Source organism: Camelus ferus, chromosome 2, assembly GCF_009834535.1.
Source record: "Camelus ferus isolate YT-003-E chromosome 2, BCGSAC_Cfer_1.0, whole genome shotgun sequence".
Classification (NCBI taxonomy): Eukaryota; Metazoa; Chordata; class Mammalia; order Artiodactyla; family Camelidae; genus Camelus; species Camelus ferus.
Window position 1 is genome coordinate 8,756,812 of NC_045697.1, and position 8,374 is coordinate 8,765,185.

The 8,374-nt window shown below is 56.6% G+C and overlaps 1 protein-coding gene across 2 annotated transcripts; it reads right to left on the reverse strand.

Annotated features, from left to right (window-relative positions):
* Positions 1-2,442: 2,442 nt before the first annotated feature.
* NKX3-2 (NK3 homeobox 2) lies at positions 2,443-7,895 on the reverse strand. Of its 2 annotated transcripts, XM_032494147.1 has the most exons (3): positions 6,779-7,895; positions 5,719-5,886; positions 2,443-5,310 (listed from the first exon to the last, which is right to left on the reverse strand). In XM_032494147.1, the coding sequence occupies exons 1-3, from the start codon at positions 7,242-7,244 to the stop codon at positions 4,784-4,786; spliced, it is 1,161 nt and encodes a 386-aa protein (XP_032350038.1). In that variant the 5' UTR covers positions 7,245-7,895; the 3' UTR covers positions 2,443-4,783. The 2 variants fall into 2 exon arrangements, with proteins under 2 accessions (XP_032350038.1, XP_032350043.1); XM_032494152.1 differs by lacking the exon at positions 5,719-5,886.
* Positions 7,896-8,374: the final 479 nt, after the last annotated feature.

Sequence of the window (8,374 nt, forward strand, 5' to 3'; positions counted from 1 at the left end):
TTTCAGACCAGCCAACTCAGCATTACCCAGAAGTTCATAATAATCATTATGGCAACAATAATAGTAAGTCCACACCAGCTGCACACTGCTTAATGGTTTTCAAAGCACATCCACCCCTCTGTGATCTAGCCACCCCAAAGCCAAACCTAGGGGATGCTAGCTCTGAAAGACTAAAATATGCTCTAAGCTGCTGCCTCACATCCTAAAATATGCTCCTAAGCTTTGAATGACCCTGACTTGGCCTCTGAATGGCCTGTGACTTTGGGCAAGTCACATTGCCTTTTTGAGCCTCAGTTTCTCCATCTGCAAAATGGAGTTTGTGTCCACAAAGCCAGGGCAGCCTCAGGGGACGGCTGTGGGACAGGACGCAGAAGCACTTTTCCACATGTAATGAATGCCCCTGACAAACAAATGCAGTTATAGTTATTATTATCATTGGTGGTGGTGGTGGTATGTATTGTTTAACTGCTCCCTCAAGCTTCTGCCTGTGCTTCCTTCATGGCTCTGAGTGTGATTTTTCACCAGTGGCCATGACTTCTGCAGCAGCCACACAACACTGACTGGTACATCTGCCTTGCCGCCCTCAGCGCTTTCGAATATTTGCTGTGTCTGGTAGACATCATGCAGCTCCGTGTGGTTCCCAGTGGAGACTCAGGAGGGTGAGGCTGGAGGCTTGCAAGACTGAAGCCCTGCGGCCTCTTGCCTGGGGCCTGGGCCCCAGCTCAGGTGTGTCTCTCCCTCCCCTCTTCTCTTTTCTGCCCAGGAGCTGCTCAGCTAGTTTTCTGGTTCGGGGAAATGTGTGATTCGCTCTGATGCTCAGGCTCCGGAGGTGGCGGCTTTCCCTAATGCAGGAGGCTTTCTGAAGAGCCAGGTGAACTCCGTGGACTTGAGGGAGGCCAGATTCTACCTTTTTCTGGGTGATGAAATGTGGATGGAGTCTCCACCTGGCCAGACTGAGCTCTGGCGGCCAGTTAGGGTCCCGATCCTGCAGACATCTGCAGGCTTTGGATGAGGTCCTGTCTCCAAGGGACTCTTGGTGTGGCTCTGCCCGTTTCCCGCTCCCTCAGACGCCACCTCTCCTCAGGCCCAGCTTCTCTGGTTAGGCTACCACTAAGCCGCCTCTCAGCGGCACATGGATGTCCTGTTCGAGCTCTCCTCCGACCTTCTTGGTTGAAGTCAGATTCACTGTCACCTCTTTCCTTTGCTAGAGTGGAGGAGTGAGGATTTGCTGGGGCCCGGAAGCCATTTGTTTTCTGAAATGGAATCTAACCTCAAACTCCCCCTGCTTGGCCCAGCTCTTTCCGAGATATTCTCCCAGGGTCCATGAACTCCTCAAATCAAGTCGCTTTGAGTGAGACACAGCTTGTGATCTCTATGGTCTACAGGCCCTGGAGTTTGTGTTACACACACACACACACACACACACACACACACACCCCAGCAACATTTGATAACCGATCATCCCAAATTTGCTGCCCAGAGCAAGATTTATAGGCTAAGCCTGATTCCCCAGGACCAGTTTCGGCACAGGTCACAGCGTATTCTACCCTCCTTGCCATCATTCTTCCCATCTAAGTGTGTGAATTAGACTCAATAATCTTTAAGGCCAGCTCTGAGATTCACTAAGGGCAGAAAGGGGCTGAGAAAGATGAAGCCAAAAGTCTACTGAACTCAGGTGACAGTTGCTCCTGGCGACCAGGCCCTGAGAAGGCTGAGAGGGCTCAGCGCAGCCCAGGGGCACAAGGAGTGGATGAAGGAAGATCCCCTTGGACTGGAAGCAGGGCGGGAGGATGCAGAACTGACTTTCTCATCTTTAAAGAAAGGTGGGAGGGGAGTAGAGAAGGAAAAGGAGATGAAGAAAGTCATACCGAGAATTTCCAACAGGAGCTGTGTCTGCGGCCTGAGGCCCAGGTAAAGACATCCACCTTGGGTCTCGAAACGTGATGGGAAATCCTCCTAGGGCGGACTGGATCCGGAGGCTGCCTCCAGCTCCTGGAGTCAGATCTTTAGTCCCTCTCAGCAACACCAGCTGCAGGGCAGCTCAGAGTAAAACTGCAAGAGTCCAAGGCAAACTGAACTCATTTGAGTCATTTTTCCTGGGCGACTCAAGCCAGCCCAGCGGAACTGGCCCAGGCAGGGAGCCTGAGAGGGGGCGAGGAAGGGAAGGGGAGCTGCCCGGCCTACGGAAGACTCCCCAGTCCTCTCGACTCCAAATCCACAAGGATGGAGAACAAACTACATTCTTAAGATGTAGCCACAAACAACTGACATTTTTAGAAAGGGAAAAAAACTGACCTCCTCCCCCTCAAAAAAAAAAAAAAAAGAAAGAAAGAAAAAGAAAAACCCTTCAGTAGTTCTGATCTGTAGAGAAAGAGAGGAGATTCTTGCTTTATTGGCAACGTTCTAACTTTCTATAAGAGAAAATGCACTCATAATTAATAATGAAATTGAAATGAAATTTTTTAATATGTCAAAAAGAAACAAAATGATTGCAGCAATCCTTTGGAAGGTAGTTGGACTTGGGGGCGAGAGTGTGCCTATCTTGAGAGCATTTGTTTTTCCCTTGTCGTCTAACTGTTTCCAAAAGCAAGAATCGTTTTGTAAAGCATTTGTCTCAGTTCTCTGACCCCATCCGGGCTAGGGGGGTTGCAGAAGCCCGGTCAAGGCCTTTGGGGTGCCAAGGCCGGGGGGCCTGATGTTGGGAAAGCTCGCGGGCGGGCAGCGGGACAGGGAGGCAGGCGTGGTGGCTTATGGGCTTGGGAGAAATTGAAAGTAGCCCCGGCCTGGGTTTCAGTGTTTTCCCGATTCGCCGGGACTGGAGGCCTTAGCGCCTGCAATATGTCCTTAACTCTTGCTGACTAGCCCCAGGCCCGACGTGAGAGGTGTGTAGCAGTGAGTGCTTCGCTCAGGTGAATCCTCGATATCTGGGGAATCATTCTGGGGAACGCCAGCGGGGCGCGTTCATCTCTAAAATGGAGTAATAAATAATCATCGCCCTGCCCATTCTTTGCTCCCACAGTGAGCTTCTGTGTGGATCAAATGACGGCGTGTCACTGAGGGAGTGAATGGAAGTGCTTTGGAACAGGGTAGAGCGTCATTTGCACCCAGCAGGGGTCAAAGCGCAGGTGACCCTTCCCGGGAGACACATTAGCTCCACGTTCTCCTCTAATCGCTTCGGGATTCCAGCAAGAGTTTTTGCTAGCCTATTCTCGAAATAATGACAAGACGGCTTAGAGAAAATGCTCAGAAAATCGAAAGCAAAGAGGATGCGGGCAGGTGGAGGAGTGAACAGGTTAGGGTGGGAGATGGAAATTGGCAGCGAGTTGCTATGAACCCTTTCTAGACTCTGAAACCAATGCTACGAGAAAAAAGTGAATCCTAGGTATTTGCTCTGGATTCAGAGGGATTCCTCCGTGACTCCTGCAAAGTCCTGGAAATAGCGATTCCCTGAGCTGCGTGGGTTTAAACTCTTCCTGGGATTGCGCATCAAGGGCGGCTTCCGGAAGGGGCTAGGCATCTGGTCCAGGACTGAAAAGAGGTTGGCAAAATGAGCCCCAGGTATTTCCACGTTACCGGTTCCCCCAAAGCCGGAGGGGGAAAGGCTCAGAGAAAACACGGCGTCCAGAAGGACATGTTAATCTAAAAGTTTATAAATTAAAGGGAAAAAAATACAACGAATAGAGCTTCCAAATTTCACAAATCTTTTAAAAGTTAATACTCTAGTTGAGTGCACAGTGCCCTTAAGTAGGCGAAAAGCGGCGAGGTTGACATGAGGTTGACAAGATCACCTGTCTTAGGGGCAGGGACAGGGATAGGAGAATCCTGGGTCAGGACGCAAGAGTCGCGGAGGGTGGACAGTAGAGACAGAGCGTCCAGCGGCCAAATTGCGGAGGACGCCAAGGAAAGGCTGGTCAAGGATATTCACATTGAATACAAAAATAACCGTCATTTGAATACAAACAACTGAAAAGTGCTACAAGTTTTAACCGCCTTTAAAAAAATAAAAGAAAGAAAGGAAAGTCTGAGAAGGGCTCCTGGGTTTGCTTTCTTCTGGTTCAGGGGCTCCCAGGAGCTCCCCGTGTTGGTCGCAGCCCTGGACCTCCGAGAGGGAAGATGCGGGGCAGTTGCCCTGCCCTGTGCTCAGAGGCTCCGTTCTATACATTCAGCACCCAATCGGGCGCCCCCACCCGAGCTGTGACACCAGGGAGGGGTGGGGCGGAGGGCCCGTAAACCAAACCCTTCACGTTTCAATGAACCCCTAGCCTGGGGCTCCCTGGGGCTGCCAGGGTTCTGCACCCCTTTGTAACAAATGCAATTTCCAAAAATAATAGATATGTAGATACACATAGATTGGTAGCATGGATACCATGAACTAGTGTGGCCTAGCGCACGAAGCTCCCAGCAGGCCTGAAATTCTGGGATTCAGGCTATGTGGTCTCCAGGAGTTCTCTCCGCTCTGGGGAAAAGCCATCCCCAGGCAGACACAATCCAAATTCAACATTGTGGTGGTAATAAATAATGTCCAAGGGCTTCCAGGCAGGTGAGAGGGAAACAGGGCCTCTAGGTCACCGGATGCCTCTGTTCAAACCAGAAAAAGGTGCCCCCCTCTGGGTAGACCCAGTCCCACAGCCAGGGCAAACGTCCTGGAGACAGGGCTGGATTTCATCTTCCACTTGCCTCTTCGGCGGCGGGGCGCCGTTGTGCAGGGCACAACCTGCGCAGCCATCAGCGCCCGTCCGGAGCTGGGGCGCGGGGATCTTCCGTTGCCTCACCCCAGGCCGGCTCACTGGGTGCCCGCAGCAGCTGCGCAAGTGGAGAGTGCCCAGCCGGGGAGGCAGTAGTAAGGGTAATAGTAGGAGGGCTGCAGAGGCAGCAGCGAGGGTGGCCGCAGCACCTCTCCGGGCAGGTACTGTCTCTGGTCGTCGCGCACCAGCACTTTTACCGCCACCTTCTTGGCAGCGGGCGCCGAGGCCAGCAGGTCGGCGGCCATCTGCCGGCGCTTGGTCTTGTAGCGACGGTTTTGGAACCAGATCTTCACCTGCGTCTCGGTGAGCTTCAGCGACGCGGCCAGGTCTGCGCGCTCCGGCCCGGACAGGTAGCGCTGGTGGTTGAAGCGCCGCTCTAATTCGAAGACCTGCGCGTGGGAGAAGGCGGCGCGCGAACGTTTCTTGCGCGGCTTGGGCGCCGCGGGCTCCTCCTCCTCTTCCGCGCCGCCCGCCGGCCCTCCGCCGCCGCTGCCTCCGCACAGCGCGGGCACGCGTGCGCCTCCCGTGCCAACACCATCATCCTCGGCCCTCGGGCTGCGGTCGCCTGCGGACCCAGTGGGAACAGAAACAAGAGACTGTCAGTGCCGCAGAGGGGTGAGATCGAGCCTTAATTAGGGGGCGGGTGGGGGGCGGAAATACACTTTGATCTTGCCCGAGTGGTGGGGAGGGCCTGGAAACTGCGGGTCCAGGAGACAAGTCTTAGAACCCCATGCCACTCACTTCCTGCATTTAGTCTTTTTCTGAGCGGGCAACTGGACTAAGCCGCTGTATGAACTCTGGGCGGCCGAGATCCAGCTCCCTGCCCTCTCTGGGCCCCAGGATCCCCTCAGCAACAATGGGGCATTGGGCCTGAGCATCCTCGCAAGACTTCTCCGCTCTAAGCGTTGAGCCCTGGGGTTATAGATGGCGTTTCAGACTCCCACCTCGGGCTCACCCGCCTCCCCACACTCACGCTCACACACGCATCGTCGCAGCACACACGTGTTGGCTGCACGCAAAGGGAAAGTGGGGAGACGGATCCTGGAGACTGAAGTATGCGGAGTCTTACGTCCCATCCACCCGGAACTGTGGGAAGGCTGTGGCAATAGAATGCGCCAAGGCCATGGGTAGGCTTCTCCCTCTGTCTTCAAAAGGCAATGAAAGGAGAGCTGAGGACTGAGGGTAAAGGGGCTGTCCCTGCTTTAAGTCCTTGGACCCTAACCTGACGCCAGGTCCCCTGCTTCCCCGCTCTCCCGTAGCACCCTAGCAGAGAGGTCCAGCACTGCCTTGGGCAGATACTATTTGCTTGTAGCCAGCGTGAGGCCTACAGCATTGTCCAACCGACAGGGGTCTTTCTGACCCAGTGACAAGCCAGCTCGTGGCTGAGGAGGTCCCTCTTCCCCAAGAGTCTGGGATGACCTAATCAAGCCCATCTGCCTTCAGTTGGCCTCGGGGTTTGCCTCCAGCTCCTGAGTCCTCAGCCCAGAGCAGCTCTCCCTGCCCTGGGGTCTGGGAAAGCGAAATAAGCCCTCCTTCCAAAGCTCGGGCTTGGTTGGCCTCGGGCCCACTTGAAGGTATCCTTCGCTACATATCTTTGGACGTTGGGCCGGGCTCTGGGACCTCGAGCTAGGTGCGTTTCTGATCTCTGGGCCAGGGCCAGGGCACTGGCTACCCGAGGTCTCTGGGCCCTTCGCTCTTCCCTTTCACTGACTTTCGGGATTTGGAGACAGACTCAGCCGAAGGCACTGGCGATGGGCTCAAAGCCAGGGAGCAGTGGTTCTCTCCCAGCCTAGTCTAAAGCACACTGCCCCTGGACGTCTGAGGCTTCACCGCAGGACGCAGGGTTCCGAGGAGTTTCTCGGTTCTCTTTCGGGATCAGTTGTTGGAGGGTTAGAACAGTCCGTGCCAGCGCGCAGAACTTAGGGTCTTGACCAGCCCGGGGGGCCCCAGGGTGGCCCCACCCCCCTCGGCGTGGTTGCCTTCCTTGCCCAACCCCTCAGCTGGGCCCCCTTCCCCGTGAAGCCTTAGCAGACCTGAGACGCTGGCCGACATCTCACTGTCGCTCCGGCCCGCGGCTTCCTCCTCCAGGTCCTTGGCGGCGGGCAGCTCGCAGACCGGCTGGCCGAGGCCGAGGGTCCCCCCAGCACGGCAGGCCCCGCTGGCCCCCGGCGCGTCCGCGCAGCGCCGCCCACCCTCGTTCTCCTCGCTCATCGCAGAGTCCGAGTCCCAGCCGCCCGGGCTCTCCGCGGTCCGCCCCACAGCCGTTCTGGTCCCGGCAGGCGACGCCAGCAGAGAGTCCTCGGCGCCCCCCAGCGCGCCCGCGTCTGTCTCCCCAAAGAGCCGCCAGCAACAGACAGCGGGCGCCGAAGCCACTGCCACTGCCGTGCCCCCGAGTACCGGGCGCCCCTCCGGCGCGGGCAACCCTCCGCGCTCCTCTTTCTTGTTAAGGATCGCCTGGATGGAGAAGGGCGTCAAGGTGTTGGCGCCGCGCACAGCCATCTGCGCCGCGGGCCGGAGCGGCCGGGCGGGCGGCTGGGGCGCGGGGCAGCTCTGAGCTGGATGAAGCGCGCGGGCCGCCGCAGCGCGAGTGAGCCCCGCGCGCGAGGCCCCTGCAGCCCACTCCTGCGCTGCCCAGCAGCCTCCGCCCCCCTCTGGCCCCGGATCAGCGCCGACCCTCACCCCCACTTCCGAGGCCCACCGCACCCGGAGACCCCCTCCCCCCAATCCAGCGCCAGACGCTCTCCTTTCGCAGCTCAGCTGGATTATCTCATCGCCTCGCGCCCTTAGGGGCGGGCCGGGGTCTGCCCCTCGGAGGATGTGGGGGGAGGATCAGCGAAGCCCCTCCGCGGCTGCAGTCCCCTCCTGAGCGCCTCCGGGGCGCACGGCCCGAGTCACTTTTCTTTGCGCCTCTGTCTCTTCCCCTTCTGCAGGATTTCTCTCCAGGCTCGTCCTCTCCTTTTTCTGTTGGGCCGGCTCTTCCGGAGCCCACCCCCGGCAGCGGCGGCGGCGGCGGCAACAACGACCGCGGCCTCTGGATTCCGACAGACGCGGGGGCACCTTTTTACCCCCTGCCCTGGTTTTATCTGTTTCTTCTCTCTTTCCTTCCCCAGCGTTCCACCGTACCCCCCTCCCGTCCGGGTGTCATTCCTCACTTCTGAGTGACAGCCTCAGGCCACGCCCCTCCACTGGGCTGTCCCGGGCGCTCCTGGCCGCCCATTGGTTGGCTCCCGCTGGGCGACGTTGCCTAGAACAGACAAAACTGGGCACGTTGCGCGGAGAAAGTCAGGGTCTGACTTAACCCCTTTCCTCCCAAGCCTAGTCCTCGAAGCATCCATCCTCCAGCAACAGGGAGGCTCACCCACCTAGACAAACTGTCCAAGAAAACTTGCTTCTTACTTCTACAGATGTTATCTGCCTATTTTAGCACTTTTATGGAACACGATATTTAGTTGAGTTAGATGGCGACGGGGGGACCCAAGATAACGCAGTTCTGTAAATAGCGCGCATAGTTTCTGTTCTCTAGGAAGGTTTACGAGTTCGAAGAACAAAATGTTGCTTCTTTTCCCCTTACAGTTTCTCGGCTTCCTCACTGTTAATTCTTTCCTCTGAAATAATCAGTTAATTAAAAT

What these genes read in the sequence shown, in the direction of transcription:
- NKX3-2 (XM_032494147.1), bottom strand. Translation starts at nt 7,244, where the DNA reads ATGGCTGTGCGCGGCGCCAACACCTTGACGCCCTTCTCCATCCAGGCG. An exon ending in GATGTCGGCCAGCGTCTCAG is followed by an intron (nt 5,887 to 6,778) that starts GTCTGCTAAGGC and finishes TTTTGAAGACAG; the next exon opens with AGGGAGAAGCCTACCCATGG. An exon ending in GCGACGATGCGTGTGTGAGC is followed by an intron (nt 5,311 to 5,718) that starts GTGAGTGTGGGG and finishes CTGGGTCCGCAG; the next exon opens with GCGACCGCAGCCCGAGGGCC.